Source organism: Lineus longissimus, chromosome 13 (assembly GCF_910592395.1).
Source record: "Lineus longissimus chromosome 13, tnLinLong1.2, whole genome shotgun sequence".
In the NCBI taxonomy this organism is placed as follows: domain Eukaryota; kingdom Metazoa; phylum Nemertea; class Pilidiophora; order Heteronemertea; family Lineidae; genus Lineus; species Lineus longissimus.
In genome coordinates this window covers 1692910-1709440 of record NC_088320.1, presented here as the reverse complement: position 1 = coordinate 1709440, position 16531 = coordinate 1692910, and the positions used below count along the sequence as shown (strand labels likewise).

Sequence of the window (16531 nt, the reverse complement as noted above, 5' to 3'; positions counted from 1 at the left end):
TGTACTCATCAGTTTGAAAAGCATCAGTTTGCTGAAACACTACAATAAAACAACTGACAAAATTAATGATTAATAAATGTAAACGTTGCCCTTGGATGAATGCACCGGCATACCCAAGGTCTCATTACAATGGAACAAAGGAATCTGTGTTCTTGCTGGATGGTGAGCCTCACGATACCCCTGGATGGAATTTTGTTGATTCAAAGATAATTTTGCAATATTTGTCCATTAGCAGTCCAATAACCGTTAGCTTTTTTATATGTTCTTGATATTGCGACACTGAAATATAAGCGCCGGGCGATCGATGATAGCTATACAAAGTCGACCCTGGTTTCATGACAGAAAGGAACTTGACTCTCTTTACCCAGGCCTAATCTTGGAGCCATAGAGACCCAGAAGAAAATATGATATTGCTGATGTAAGTCTGGCAAGTCTGGGAAAAAATATTCAACATCACAATGCATAATTCCCCGAAGAGGATAGTAGTTGTGTGTCGAGAGAATCCACATTTTTAACCTTGCTAACACTCAAGTTGGTTATCTCTGAAGCATATATACTTCAGCAAACGTAAAAGACCTTTAAATCTTCAAGTTGAAACCGAGGAAATTTCACCGTAGCCTCCAATGAAATGATGCATTAAAACAAGACTCTGGTCCACAATGTAACAACGTAATAATCACTCTGTGGCGATTTGCAACCATTTCATTATCATTAGTGGCGGCCTGGTGTGATGATTGGTCGTAAATTTTGGATAACATACTCACTCATCTATCATAATGTCTTCGCTTAGATTTGATTACATGAAGAAATCTAGTTCAGATTCCGTTGAGTTGAAATAAATCTGATGTTGAAAAGCTGGTTCTGTGCGTTCTGCCAATGGAAGAACGTCCTCCTTCCCAGTTCATTAATTGAGGGGGTGATTTACAGATATGTCAGACAGCTGACGTGAAGGTTTAGAAACAACATCAGAAGAAGTCGGCCATTGAAGAATTTCCTTGGGAATTTTGCACACAAGTTTTCAACTCAAATTGACCCCCTTTCCCGAGGAAATTTGAATAGGTCCCGTTAGGTATTTGACAGGGGTGTTAGGTTTGAAATTGGATTTGCACATTGGATCTTGAGGCTGAGGAATCACAGTAACATATTCCTGTTGTCAGTCGTTAAGTGTTAAAAGGATATGAGCCATTTATTTGCTACCAATCCTTAAAAGGCCAAGAGGTGTTTTCAGGTAGGCGTAGATCAACGCTGAAGTCACCGATTTATGGCATGGCAAAAAGTATGCAGCTCTCCTGTCTCGTGGAGGGGATAATCTTACTATCGTACAGGGATGGAAACATGAGATTTTTGTTGCGACGATATATATATGAAGATGTATTCTTCAAAATGGAGACAGAAAAACCAATGGGGGATTTTCGTCGGTGACAGCGCGAGTAAGGTGACAAAAGACTGTAGTCGGATTATGATTATGGAATGTATGCATAGTTATTAGGAGTTCTTGCTGGATTAGGTGTCTGGAATTCAGGTATGTCACGTCTTGCATTTATTTTCTTTGCTATGTTTGGTCTTCCTCTTTGTTGTCTAATTAATAACTTGTCTCATTCGTTACTTGTTGATTACTTCTTACCTGTTCTTGGAGCTTATACAACTGTTTGGAAATATCAAAATTAAAATTAAATTCTACACCTTTGGAAACTCAAAAGCTATCAGGGAGTGTCATTTTACATCAAAAAAACTTAAGGTTTACATATTTGTGACCGCCAAAAAACCTTTTAAATTTAAAAGCTCTCAATATTTTTTAACATAACAGTGTATACATGCAGTGTATATTCAGCAACAAGAGTACCTGACATTTTTCTCGAAGCCCTGGAAGGAAATGAGGCCCGTTTTCTTATTGCAAGCGTTGCAAATTGAATATGTCAATGATTGGGAAAAACGTTTTCACGGAAATGAAAAAAATGCCCTTGACCGATTTCTTGCAGCATGATCTTCAAGTTCAATTTGTGAAGAGGTTGCAGATTAAAGCAAATTGTCCAAGAAGGTCATGCTGAGTTGTCTTGATGCAAGTGGTTTCCCACCCCTTGATGACAGAGTTGTATGCACTTCCAATTAGTTATTAGAGAGAAGCAATCATACATAGTGCGATAACTTTCCAGAGGCTGGTTTCATCATTTACCTAAATGGTCTCAAATGGCTTGACCTGAATATTTAGGAATGGTTAAGATCTGTAAAACAACTAGTACAAGTTAGTATTGCCCTTGAGATTCAAACCCATAGCACCTAGATTATAAGTCCAGTGTTATAACGATAGCATCCCCCTCCCCCTCCAGTGTTCATGAAAGCATAGATGGTGAGCTTCCCTACCATAATGGCCTGGATATTCAGTGATTCTTTGTAGCATGTTCAGCCTAAAGGTTAGACCACTGACCATATTTGGTTGAATTACTTGATGAGATAGCTTGGTTTCATAGAGGTGACCTGGTGACATCATATCACAATAAAGGAAAGTGCTTCTTTTTACGTGAGTTGCATGAAAGATATGTGGCATTATCAACTTTATTACAACATGTCTCAATAGAAGAAAACACTAATACCAATACTAGGACAAATCGATTCTCACCTGATTATCATTATCATTATCATTATCATTGTCATATAATCATATCAACACATCAGTACCATACATTCTGTCTATTATCATCCTTACCCATTTCCAATTTCACCAGTTTTATATATGTACTGTCCTGTGCAAAAATCTAACTGTTTACAGTACCACAACATTACTCATGGTTTAAGGAAAGGTTCATGGTTGAAGGCCAAATGACTGCTCAGCATCAAGGGTTAAAAAGTTGAGAATTGAACTGTGCAGTAAATGAAAAAGCTGATGGAAACAAAATAATGCTCTGAGGGATTTTTTCTGATCCCAAGACCCGTGCAGTTTTGTGACATTGTTATCATTTCTTCTTCCATACGAAAAGCACATCTACCTGCTAGCATGAGGTCTTATTCTGATATAGTGTTATTGGATTTTCATGTGAGACATGTTATTTCGTCAAATCAATCTGTGACTTGGTTGTCGTGAGATTGATTGGGAGGCTAAACTGTAATATATGGAAAACACCAGTGCAACACAGACGTAAAAACACACAAATTCTTTTTTCCAGTTTACGATGACCTACGGGTATCGAAAGGCATCCAAAATGTTGACTGCCCCCTCTCCCTTAAAAATATGTGTGTCTTTGATGACTTTGAAATGATTTTGACATGCTCCCATATATTACAACACAAAACAGCAAAAAACTTCTCAGTCAGTATCACTTTATTCATTGAAGAATGTGACGGGGAATCTCTCTTGTATGTTTTGCATCAAGTCATATCGAAACTCAAAGTGACCTCTGACATTTATCTTCCTCTGTCCACTTTGTGGGTGCTTCATTTCGCTACACGACTGCTCTATTTCTTTTCCTTTGAAGCTTTCAATTATTTGTGTCAGATTGAAAGACAATAACTCCTCTGATCTTGGGGCTCTTTCTGTGAGGCCAGCATCGCGTTTTGTCATATCAGAGCATCATCTTCTATTTAATATTGTCCGTTTGTTTGGATTGTCATGTTAAGATGCAATGCAGAAAAATGGCATCAGTTGTGTCCATATCAGGAGTGAAATTTTTCACGACACTCTCCCGGTGTACCAATTCCAGATATAGCAAATGATGTTGCAGCATTTCCATTATGAGTATTGTTATAAAATTGGTCTGCGTGGCTTATCCTGGTTAGTTGGTCTGTGACTGTCTTTGAACATATCTTACGTAGGATATTTGAATATTTGCTATACTGCTGCTTTGTGTTATTTGATATTTCTCTGATACGACAATCATATCAAATTGATGGACATTTTCAGAAAAGAATAAGTGGAATTTCTTGGATACTATAAGAATATGTTACTGCTGCTTTAGATCTGCATGTGAGTATTGAACAAGGTTTGGGCTTGTCCCATGTTATGTGATATGTCATGCAGTGATGTAATGAAATGGTAGGTATTTTAAATGGAAAGTTTTGGCAGAAAAATGACTTTGAGGATGGCCAGAAGGAACATAATCATTGGCCACCACTTAAGTAAATACTGTATATATCACCCTTTGTGCACCTGGATTCCATGTTTTTAAGTGGTGTAGACTGGTTCCGAAAAATCGCACAACTTTGAAAAAAAGAAGAAACATCCCAATATATGTGGGTGGACTTAGGTCAACATCAAAGTAAAATTCTACCAGCCTAGCGTCAACCAATACCGTCATGCATTGCTGTGCATAGCACATAAAATATATTTGATCTTGTTAAGTTGGATGTAAGTCAGATTGGCTGAGTCAGAGAATCTTGACCAAACTTTCTGAATCCTCTAAGCCCATCCCACAACAATCTATTTACATCTTTTGTTGTGTCTCTGGTGAAAACAACTTGTTTTGACCTGTGGTCTAAATAAAGAGATGTAGATTCTCAAAGTTTGCTATGATGAAAATTCGCATTATGTGGTGGGTGTCTGTCTCAAAACCTATAGTACGTTTATGACCGTTCGACTTCAGGCTTGTGGAGGACCTTGGGTGAGGCGAATGAGCGGCCATGTTTGTGAGGTGCCTCAGACGCAAGCTTGGGGTGAGTGGTCTTGATTTGTATTTTTCATCAACATGTCGCCAAGCCATTGGTCTTGTAGTAACTGGGTTTTAGGGTTCCAACTCTTTTTAAGAGGGGAAGTTTACCGAGCCATTGGGTGCAGCGTGTCAGGAAGTTAACGCCAGTGTACATGGTGTTGTGTAAGGTTTTGTTAATTGTAGAGGCTGTAGAGAGCCTTGTGTGTGTAGTTGTGTGTGCGGTTGTTGCTGGTGTTAGAAGTCTCATCTGCGACAGTGTCACTAAAGCTAAAGAAGTTTTTTATGATTAGTGATTAAGGGTAGTTCTGGCAAAACACCGAAATTGATTTCAACTTGCAAGACATATTTGTGGCGTCTAGGAAAACCAGCCATAAGTCAGAAATGATAAAGCCCTGTAAACAAAGTAAAATACCTTTCTCTTTCCTTATTTTCGTCTCAAAAAGGCTTTTTCCATCAACACAAACCCATTTGTTTCAAAAAGTGATAGTTTAAATATTTGGATAAAAAAGCATCTCAGCACATTAGACAACCTTGATGACAATTCATGTAAAACTGAGTTCTGAATGATTTGACCATGGAAAGGGTATTCCCAGACAGCCTCACATAAAGATATTACAGTCAGTTGTATTGAACGCCTTAGATATACTTTCACGCTTTGGTGCGAGCCCATTACAGTTGGTTAGTCAGAGTATTGGACACGTTAGTCTAACGTCAGAGCTACGTAATATGCGACTTCTTATGATGGCCTAATATGATTAGAAAAGAACGACTGAAAAGAATCACAAAGATATGTTTTTACACCCATCGCTAGATTTAGCTGCAGAATGGGATATTTGTGAAATCTCATTGGGAATTGGGATTTTATGATTGGGTTGTCATATCGCCCTTCTTGACAATGCTCTTCTGATGTCATTTTGAGATGGGAACTCCTCAGTTGCTTGTTCAAGAATAGCTGAATAGTTGACTAAAAAATGTACTCAACGTCTTCTTTCACATGTGCTGTTCTTGGTTGATGCTGTGACTCAAAAAATACTATAGCTATGGTATGTCAAGATGTTTTATGTTTCTAGACCACAGGCCTAACAATTTACAGGGAGCTTAGGAATTTATTGTGGTTAAAACATACCGTGAGGGTTAAAATGTTAGTTCCGTCTAGACCGAACCGCATCATCATTCTAAACCCTATTCATCCAGCCTTCATTTAATTTTGAAATGGGCCCATATTTCTAAAGAGGTATTTCTATTAAATTGGTTTACAAGAAGGCTGGTGTTCAAATTCCCCATTTCATTGATTTAACGTTTAGAGATGAAAATGAAATTCTGATGAATTGAAAATAACCAATTTAATCTTTGGCAATATTGGGAATAGTATTCATAAATTTTCATGCAGGCTCATTTAAGATTTAGTTAAAAATCACAACCACACCAGTCAAAACCGGGACTTCACCATCACCATGGGTGACGTCACAAGGGACATCCGACGACACACCAACAAGGTGTAAGGACACTCCAACGCCACATTTCGAATCTGACACAACGTCTGTCACAACGGTCTTACCCCTTGGACAAGGCAGCAGCCAAACTTTCTTCGCATATGAAGCGGAATACTAGTGGATGCTTTGTTTTGCCCTCATCCGTCTTTAACAGTTCCGTCACTCATCCATCTCTCAAACCTTATCTATCAAACATTCAATTAGTTTAAAATGAGCCAGGACTTCCAGAGGATTCCACTCAAGTGACTTCATTTGCCCGAGAGTGAAATTCATCACACGTGTCTGAAGATTTCTCAACTTGTTCTAAATCTACTTTAAGATCCGCCCATCATGGTTGATAAATATTTCTTCTGCCTGGTGATTGATCAGGTACATTTGTCGCAAATTTTAAAATGTGCACGAGAGTTTCCTGACAAACTGATCTCGGTTTCCCAGTGTTACTGAAGGAAGTGATTATGTCACGAATCTATCATATGGCGTGTTTCTGCATATAAGATTGATAGGAAGGAGATTCACAACTTTACAAGAGGTACTGCTGTCCAGTCTGCTGTGAAGGCGGGAGCAATCTGCCTTTAAATATTTGCTGATGGAGATGTTAAGGGATTGTATTGCACAGAAGTATATTTGGCTATTGTGGGTTAACACTGCATCTGACAGTGAAATATTGCCCCATGGAAGTGTCCGCTGTAATCGAATGTCGAAGACCCTAATACACTCTGTGAGACCTTAATGCAGCCTACGATAACCAATCTGCCAATTATGAGAAAATCTTCCTTAATCCCAATATCGTGTTCGAACTGTTTGTCATAGACATGATCCATCTAGATCTCCTAATAATGAGGCAACCAGTCTAAGCTGTGTGGGAGTCAGTTACTTATATGGGGTACGGCACAATTGTATTGCTAACTAAGTTATCACACAGTAATGTGAATTTCACATCCATTACCATCACATATCAGAAGTAACTTTTTTAGTATCGGTTGTGAAAGTGGCATCCATCGAAAAGGATTATAAGGTACGACAGTTGGACAATCATTTTTTAGATGGCTACCAATACCTCGGTCGTGTCTGTTAAATAAGTGTCTGACTATGATCAAACATCAAGATTGGTCAATGTGTCTTGAGTCCTAGAGAAGGAGTGTTTTATACAAACATATCTTCATCAACCAAACAGGGTTTTTCCAATGGAGAGAAAAGACATACTGGTACAGTTCTCCATGGCTGATCAAATGGCGTAAGATCACATGAGAAATCATTGTTCACGCTCAGCGTTGGTGATTGACTTATTAGCTCTATAAATGGACACCACGGCCAGGTGGCTTCCTGGCGACGGCGGGAAGTACAATAATCTATTTGGCGCAGATGTGTGTTCGGATGAAATGAGGTGACATTTGTGCAATGTGGTGAGGTTGTTAGGTTAATGAAACTGTACTCGGGCAAAAGTTTCCGTCATATTATCATTTATGGACTCAAAGTAGAATCTATGATGATTGTCGCAAATTGGATTTGCCCTCATTGATTTTATGAATTCCATCATAGATTCTATGAACGTGGATTCCCCCAAGAGTGTCACGCCCTATTTGCTCCAAATTTTAGTACTGACAGCAGCCAGTAACCCGCTGACCCAGTTTCTAGAGAGATCAGGGGCATTGAATAGCCCTCCAAAAATAACCATGTGATCATCTGTGTGATAGCCATCCTCGCCATGACAGACTAGTGTTGTGGTTACTCTCGCCGCATGATGCGAAATTGAAGAGCAACATTGCTAGCTTGACTGATCAGCCGGGTAAATAAGGCTGAATGACTTCCTTGATTAGTCATGAAATGATGTATTGGATGTTAAAGGGATGCTAAATCTAAGAGCACTCATGCTATACTCCGGTATACTTTGGTGGTTCCCTCTCTTGGATGGTCATTCGAAGTTTTATCAGCAAGTAGAATGGATATGCATTAACATTTTGAAGGATGAATTATCAGAATACCTTTCCGAAAGTTCTGTTCTGGTAAATCCAACTATCATCAGATACAACAAGTCCTGAGTCCAAAACAGAGCCAGCTGGATTAATACCAGTGGAGTTTTTTCTACCAACTTGCATGCCTTGCTCCTTCATGATTTTCACCATGCCCTTGTCATTGATACAAAGATAGCGATAACATTGTGAACAGAATTTGCCACGCTGAAACGAAACCATCTTCCTGATCACTTAACCGGAAAGATAATGCACTACAAGTGTCATTCGCTTTAGAGATGGGGGAATCCGTCAAGGAAGCTACTACGCTTCTTGATCATCTATTGGAAAGAAATTGTTTCATCAAATGTGTATCATCTTAACCCCTTTTTCAAAGTGAAATCCCCTACGAAAATTCATGTCTAGGTGACCATGGTGAAATCTAAATTCAACAATTTTACTTCTTTTGCTGGCAACTTTCTCATTGCTTCTCTCCCTCTTATATTGCAGATTGTGATTTAAGATTTTAAAATGGATTACCTCGTTCCATTTAGTATCATTTCCATCCTGTTCCTGTGCCAGGAATTATGGGTAGCCGCTGATAATGCAATCGTTGTCAAAGAAGAAGAGTCTATGTATCAATGGATAACAGGTAACCGCATAAGATGATGATTATGCTCAGTGCTATATAATTTTGTTCATACATGAATGCTTAAAACAAGGGCTTTTTTTAACATGGTATGTTGATGCCTGGTTTAGGCCTGCACGAAAGGCCTATCTTACGTGTAATAGGAATATGTTTAACAGACACACCTCAACTTGCTATAAAGAGTTTACACAGTAAATTTTACAGTATTGTCCTTTTTTTCAGGGGTCTGGGGCGGATGCAAAAGTAATTTCTGTGGTGATGGTGGAGTGAGACTTCGTTCTGTTGGCTGCTTCCAAATGAGTGGATACGAAACATTAGACTTCCACTGTCGGAATATTCCAAAACCAAAAACGAAAAAGCCATGCTTCAAAATCTGTGATGAACACAAAAATATGGTCGCATGGAAAATAACAAACTGGGGCGAATGTAGTCAAAGATGGGAAGATGTCCCATGTCTAGGAACAACAACAGAGGGTGTTATTAGACGCACCGTCCAGTGCCATATTTTAGACTCAATGGACCAGTTGGAGAATGAAGTGTGTGAATATTTTGAAGCAATGCCCGAAACAGAAAAAGAGTGTGAATTTATATGTCCGCAAAATTGCGTCGTGTCTGAGTTTGGACCTTGGAGCACATGTGTGTCATGTTTGATGGAGAATCGGACTCGTACGCGACAGGTTTTGTCGCCGCCACAACATAATGGTGCTGCATGCCCAGACTTGTCCGAGATGCAACCATGTCCAGCACAAGAATGTGACAATGGCGAAAAGAAATACTTATATAAAGTTGGCCCGTGGCGACGGTGTCGGCAGTATAAAGGGAAACGACATAAGCATTTTATTCACCCGTTGGGATACCAGATGAGGGATGTGGAATGTATCGATTCAGATGGAGTCATTGCGGATAAAGTGTGAGTATTCGACAATTCTTTTTGAACGTCTTATTCCAACTATGGCTCACTGACAGAGCATCTTCTTTTCAAGGAAATTTCTCGATGTTTTGAATAATGTCGATGTTAGCCAGTTTAATTAGTTCTAGCTTGTAATTGGCAAATTTCTTATTACTTTTGATTTTTTGACATGACATAACGTGTTTTTTAAAAATTGTGTTTGCATGTTCTTGTTTGTGCATGAAGCACCCACAAACAAGCGAATCACTGCCATCTGTGAATTAAATTGCATGCATGGATTTCAAGGGACAGCCTGTAAAGGGTTTTACAAGGTTCCTGGAATTCCATATGACACTTCTATTCAGTATCCCCATGACAGGGTTATATGATCTTATTTCTAGGCAGATTGTGCTGGACGTAGCAACCGTTATGGATTTTCCCAGGTAGGAAAATTACATCAACTATGGACATGAATGATCTGTCAAGGAACTCTGCCAATCTAATAATAATTTTACCCTGTCTTTACCCCTTCACCTATTCTTTTACAGCTTTTGTGTGGTAGCCTATCAAAAAAACATTGCACAAGTTGCCAATATTTGCCACATGTGTTGCTGTTGATATATAGTAATGGCTCTTTTTTCGGAGTGATACATGAAATCAAGAACCATGTAGCAAAAAAGGCAACTCAAGTGTGCCACCCCTTTGATTTTTTTGTGTTCATCCTTCGTCCTACTAGTGGTATTTCAGTTTGTGTCTGTGTCTGTCTTCATGGCTAGGTTCTCCAATAATAGTGTTTCTATATCCATCTTGATACTGAAACATGGAAACAACTGTAAATTGTTCTTGCAGGACATAGCTAGGGGAGGGAGGGGGTTGAGCATTTCTGTGCCATCTTTCTGTCTACAGACCTTGATTGCACATGTGAAATTCTGTCCAGAGATTCCCTCTATTTCGAAGGGAAGTCTATGAACTTGCAGGAATGTTTCATGTTAAAGTCAAATGCTTAACACAGGTGGCGATGGTTATCTGAAGTAAAATTTCAAAAGGCTTATTGTGGAAATTGTATGTTTTGCAGCGAATGCATCAAAGATGAGAAACCACCCCCAGAAGAAAGACGAGCATGTGCGATTCCCCAGGACTGTGTGGTATCAAACTGGACCCCCTGGCGCCCGATGAACCACTCCTGTTTGATGAATACAGGTGAAGTACTCCCAGGATATCATTGGAGGACGAGGATAGTGATGGTTTTATCAGTTGGTGAGGGTGCCCCATGTCCTGTGTTGGAAGAAACTGCCTTGAACACGGAAGAAGAAGCAAAGGTATTATGCAAAAGGTGTGTATATAGTCCAGAATTCCAATTGAACCTCTTAAACAATTTCTATCCAGTTTCTGTCAAGCTTCTAGCCTTAGACCATCAGGTATTTGGAACACCAAGTAGCTTTATTGTTTAACAGTTCTTTAATTAACTGATGATAAAACCTGATAAAATCGATATCTTACGCAGTTAGGAAACCACTTTATTTGTTTTTTCAGTTACAAATGGCTAACAGCTGCTTGGAGTGATTGTGAGTCTCCATCACTGGATGCTGACATGAAAGCAGATGGATGTAACTCTGGCCTGATGGACAGGAGGGCGATCTGTGTGAGAGAAAATGGTAGGAAATGTTTCTGTTTCCTGGGGTCAATCAACAAGTTCCAGCCAAAAAGCTGTTTTTGCAATATTCTACTTTTAAAAACTTGTGATGTATTCAGAAGTCTGACCCTTTTTGCGAATTTTTTCCCTGCTTGCAATTGATTTCATCAAACCAACGAACACTATTAATAAAGCTGCTCAAAGTTCATCAGTTTAACCAGTCACACTATTTGCCTTACAGATGGAGTACCAGTCAACAGTGTGCACTGTAACACGGCCCCACCAACCCAGGTCAAAAGCTGCGAACTTGCATGCTCCCAAACGTGTGTTGTGTCTTCTTGGTCAAAATGGTCAACCTGTGAACCGCATAAGTGCGTCAATGAAAGACTTGTAGCAATACACCGAGGTGAGTTTTGTTTATGCATTCTGAGGAATATGAATTACTGTGTGGATTCAAAATGTATATGTATGTGCGCTTTCTCTGATTGAATTTCATTTTCTTGGTAAATAACATCGGATCATAAAATGTGAAATGATTACGGATCAGTTCAATTGTTTGATGTAACTTCTCAAAATAGGAATTAAAACTGCTTCAGTTGACACTAAATATTAAAAAATCCCATCTAATTGTGTAACTAGTATAATAACTACACTGGTGAGTTGAGTAGAGAACCTTGTCTATTCTTACAGGACATCATTTGTTAATATTTTTCTTGATAAAAATTACCCGTAATTTGAAAGTTTTTTGTCAAAATCATTGAGGTTATTCCCGATGATGTCTCTACAATGGGTTGAAGATAAAACGTAAAAAATTTAATTTGTTGCCGAAACCTCTGAAAATCGTATCAATATATTTTGATAATATAAGTGCCAGTTAACCATTTAAAGAGCTTGATGCAGATGGTTGTTTCATAAAAAGTTACCAAGTGTATATTTCCTCCGCTGTTTTAACTGTTGACTTTACAACCTTTTCCAATCTCCAAGACTATCGGGGTCAGTATGATCGAGGTTTCATGTTTATTCACACTTTGCCATTTTAAACTCCATAAAGCTTACCTGCATTTTTTCAATCTAAAAGTCACATCTAAACGTGCCAGCAAATGTATTGAAAAATATTCAGGATAAACACATGTCAATAATACCAACAATCCAATATGGCAATGTGTATCAGATTTGGTGAGACTTAGCATCCAGGGTTTCTAAATTCTTCAGTGTAAAATAGGATCCTCTGTTGTGTATTGGATTGGGTGTTTTTAACCGTATCCAAACAAGCTTTGCTAACACTTCTGCAAAGCAAAAAGTCAAAGAAGTCTCGTGCCATTTCAGCTAAGTATTGTTTATAAATGCAACAGGAATGCCAAACATCCACGAAAAAAAACCCGCGTAAAATGGAAATCGTTTGAGGCTTAAAATTGCTTTGAAACAAGAGATATGGTAGTCTGTGTTGTGTCCTGTTATCTATAGTGGTGTCTACTCAAAAATATTGGCCGACTAATAAAACAATTTAAATTTGCGTTTGCTTATAAAGTTATTAAGTTGGAAAAAAACATGATAAAAATCAGTTAACCCAACTACAAAAGAGGTATAAGAACCAAACATCTGATATATTTTTCTCTGCATTCCACTAACTTTCAAAGAGCTAAACGTGTCTATCGCTACTTATGCTTGATCTTTGTCTGCTTTTAATGAAAGTACGAAATGACGGGAGTAACACGCCCGACCTCAGCTACGACCTAATGGCTGAACTACACCCCAATCGTGAGGAGGTTGATATGAAAGGTAGCGTAGTTTTTCAGCTTGATTTATGGCTGTTGCACGGCACACACTTTCTCAGTTCTCTTGAATGACTTTCATCCACATCTTTTGTACTTTCTCTTTTGAATGAAAAGGTTTGGGACTACATGATTTTTAATTTAAAAAAGGATTTGTATGTTAATTCATCTTTAAAGGGACAATATAGGCAGTAGCTAGGCAGGCAAGATTAAGTTACACAAAGCCGCCAATAGGGGTCCCTCACATCTCACTGTGGGTGGAAATGATTCACACTTGTACGAGAGATGTATTTAGTGCTAAGTCTGACATAACCAAGGGCCCTTACTGTGTACACTAGTCACTTTAAGATGGTCAAAGTAGCCCATCTCCTCCTGCCTATCATCCCCCTTTATGATGTAATTCTGTTCATGATTGGACTTATATTCCTGGTTCACAAATAGGTTTGCTTGATTTTACTGTTGGCTTTAAAATGGACTTTTTAAAGGTATCAGTCCAATGCGATATTTGCACTCTTGTCATTTGTTATGTCTCCAACATTGATCACGTTTACTATGTAAAGCCGCTTTGAATGTCTTTTTATCCAGTTTTCTTTATCCCTTCATTGTTATGATATTGTCTCAACATCATACCTCAAAAAGCGGCCTATTTACATATGCGTTGGTCCCAATCAAAACTTATGAAAAATTTCAAAAAAAAAAAAAAAAAAAAAAATTTTTTGGGACTTATGATGTTTCACCCCGCGACACCCTAACGACACACAAAAATTGAAGGAAAATTGTCCTTTACTCATAGCACTCTTTGAAACCAACCCTAGCTAACTAGGGTTAGAAACAGTATTCCTGCAGTACGGTGCTGTCGTCTACAAATGAGTGGTAGAACTGCATTGCAGACGACAAGTATCTTCTGAAAAGCCTGACATTTCAGCATCTCGGATTTCATTCCAGGATATTGTGAGAACCTGACCATAGAAATTTGCCCAACAGGTCTTAAAATGATCAGTATTGTTGTTAAAGATGGAATGCACGAAAATAGATTATTTTTATATCATGACCTCAAGGGTGTGTGTGGGGGGGGGGGTTTCTGGCCGGGAAATCTTTTGATTTTCTATTTTTCATTAATTACTCAAGAACGATAGAAATGATCCATTCTGCTCATTCTTCTTGCATGATAGAAACCAATTTATGCTGTTTTCTTCATAATATACTGTGGTAAGATAAAGAAATTATCCTGGAAAAGGATAAATTATAGTTGCGACATCCCAAAAATAGGTGGCGCCACCTATACATATTTTGAGGATCGGAAAAAAAGTTTTGTTTACATACATCCCAGAAAAAAATGACTTGTATATCTAAACTATGCTGTTTACTGGCTATGATTTTTCATTTCTACCCATGGATTTCGTGTCCACTCCCCCTGTAAAGCTGAACTGTCACACCTGTGTCATCACAATTCACTCAATTGATTGCTGTGGTTTTAGAACAAGCTAGTTGTAAATAAGCATGGTAGGCATGTAAAGGCTGTCGTGAAATAGGCACATTAGGACACTTTAACACTCGATGAAATATTGAAGTCAAGGGTGGTGAAGACATTTTATAACTCAAGTAGGCTTCTTTAAAAAGAATTCTTCTTGTTTCCAGGTGACAGAATCCGCTATCGTAAGATCGAAAGCCTCCCGAAGAATGAAACAGTACAGTGTCCCCATCTGGAGGAGAGTCAATCATGCTTCCTACCTGCCTGCTACAGCTGGGTCTTGGGTAATTTTGGTCATTGCCAGCCGCAAGATGAGAAGAAAAACTGTGGAATTGGATTCAGGCATCGATCGGTGCATTGTTATGGACATGAAGAGGTAGGAAAATTACCAATTTCAATTTCAAATATTAAAGGTGCCGGTACACCCATCCTAAAGTTGCTTCAAGAATGCCTTAGTGGTAAGTCTGTCATGGTAAGGATTACTGTGGATTATACTCAGAAAGGTGGACTAACACTTGCTTGCACCGAAGGGTGTAAGAATCATGTCAAATCTTTTTTGCATTTCAAGTTGATGTCTTCAGTTGCCTCCCTTTATTTTACAGAAAGAAAAAGTAAAAGATGGGATGTGTCTACGTGAAGTTCCCAAACCAGCCATTAAGGATGAATGCTTCGTACCATGCGAGAATGATTGCGTCTTATCAGAATGGAGTCCGTGGACACATTGTTCTAAAACATGCGGTAGTAGGCGCCACCCGGGGCAGAGACGACGATACAGGACAATTTTGGCTTACCCGAAGGAAGGTAATTCAAAACAAGTTCCCAAGCATGTTTCGTTAATGAGAGGGCTGACTTTTACATGTTTTTGCTTCGTACTTAATACCGACACATTGTTCTAAAACATGCGGTAGTAGGCGCCACCCGGGGCAGAGACGACGATACAGGACAATTTTGGCTTACCCGAAGGAAGGTAATTCAAAACAAGTTCCCAAGCATGTTTCGTTAATGAGAGGGCTGACTTTTACATGTTTTTGCTTCGTACTTAATACCGACACATTGTTCTAAAACATGCGGTAGTAGGCGCCACCCGGGGCAGAGACGACGATACAGGACAATTTTAGCTTACCCGAAGGAAGGTAATTCAAAACAAGTTCCCAAGCATGTTTCGTTAATGAGAGGGCTGACTTTTACATGTTTTTGCTTCGTACTTAATACCGACACATTGTTCTAAAACATGCGGTAGTAGGCGCCACCCGGGGCAGAGACGACGATACAGGACAATTTTGGCTTACCCGAAGGAAGGTAATTCAAAACAAGTTCCCAAGCATGTTTCGTTAATGAGAGGGCTGACTTTTACATGTTTTTGCTTCGTACTTAATACCGACACATTTTTCTAAAACATGTGGTAGTAGGCGCCACCCGGGGCAGAGACGACGATACAGGACAATTTTGGCTTACCCGAAGGAAGGTAATTCAAAACAAGTTCCCAAGCATGTTTCGTTAATGAGAGGGCTGACTTTTACATTGTTTGCTTCGTACTTAATACCGACACATTGTTCTAAAACATGCGGTAGTAGGCGCCACCCGGGGCAGAGACGACGATACAGGACAATTTTGGCTTACCCGAAGAGAGGTAATTCAAAACAAGTTCCAAAGCATGTTTCGTTAATGAGAGGGCTGACTTTTACATGTTTTTGCTTCGTACTTAATACCGACACATTGTTCTAAAACATGCGGTAGTAGGCGCCACCCGGGGCAGAGACGACGATACAGGACAATTTTGGCTTACCCGAAGGAAGGTAATTCAAAACAAGTTCCCAAGCATGTTTCGTTAATGAGAGGGCTGACTTTTACATGTTTTTGCTTCGTACTTAATACTGACACATTGTTCTAAAACATGCGGTAGTAGGCGCCACCCGGGGCAGAGACGACGATACAGGACAATTTTGGCTTACCCGAAGGAAGGTAATTCAAAACAAGTTCCCAAGCATGTTTCGTTAATGAGAGGGCTGACTTTTACATTGTTTGCTTCGTACTT

At 39.1% G+C, this 16531-nt stretch overlaps 1 protein-coding gene across 1 annotated transcript in view; it reads left to right on the top strand.

Annotated features, from left to right (window-relative positions):
• LOC135498326 (thrombospondin type-1 domain-containing protein 7A-like) overlaps positions 1 to 16531 on the top strand; it is a 67527-nt gene that overhangs the window by 28565 nt on the left and 22431 nt on the right. Inside the window, exons 2-11 of the mRNA XM_064788581.1 lie at positions 8593 to 8734; positions 8954 to 9641; positions 10022 to 10063; positions 10696 to 10953; positions 11154 to 11275; positions 11495 to 11659; positions 12946 to 13032; positions 14664 to 14872; positions 15099 to 15297; positions 16378 to 16458. Of these exons, the coding sequence (XP_064644651.1) occupies positions 8614 to 8734; positions 8954 to 9641; positions 10022 to 10063; positions 10696 to 10953; positions 11154 to 11275; positions 11495 to 11659; positions 12946 to 13032; positions 14664 to 14872; positions 15099 to 15297; positions 16378 to 16458 (1972 nt within the window). The 5' untranslated portion in view covers positions 8593 to 8613. The remainder of the gene's footprint in view (positions 1 to 8592; positions 8735 to 8953; positions 9642 to 10021; positions 10064 to 10695; positions 10954 to 11153; positions 11276 to 11494; positions 11660 to 12945; positions 13033 to 14663; positions 14873 to 15098; positions 15298 to 16377; positions 16459 to 16531) is intronic.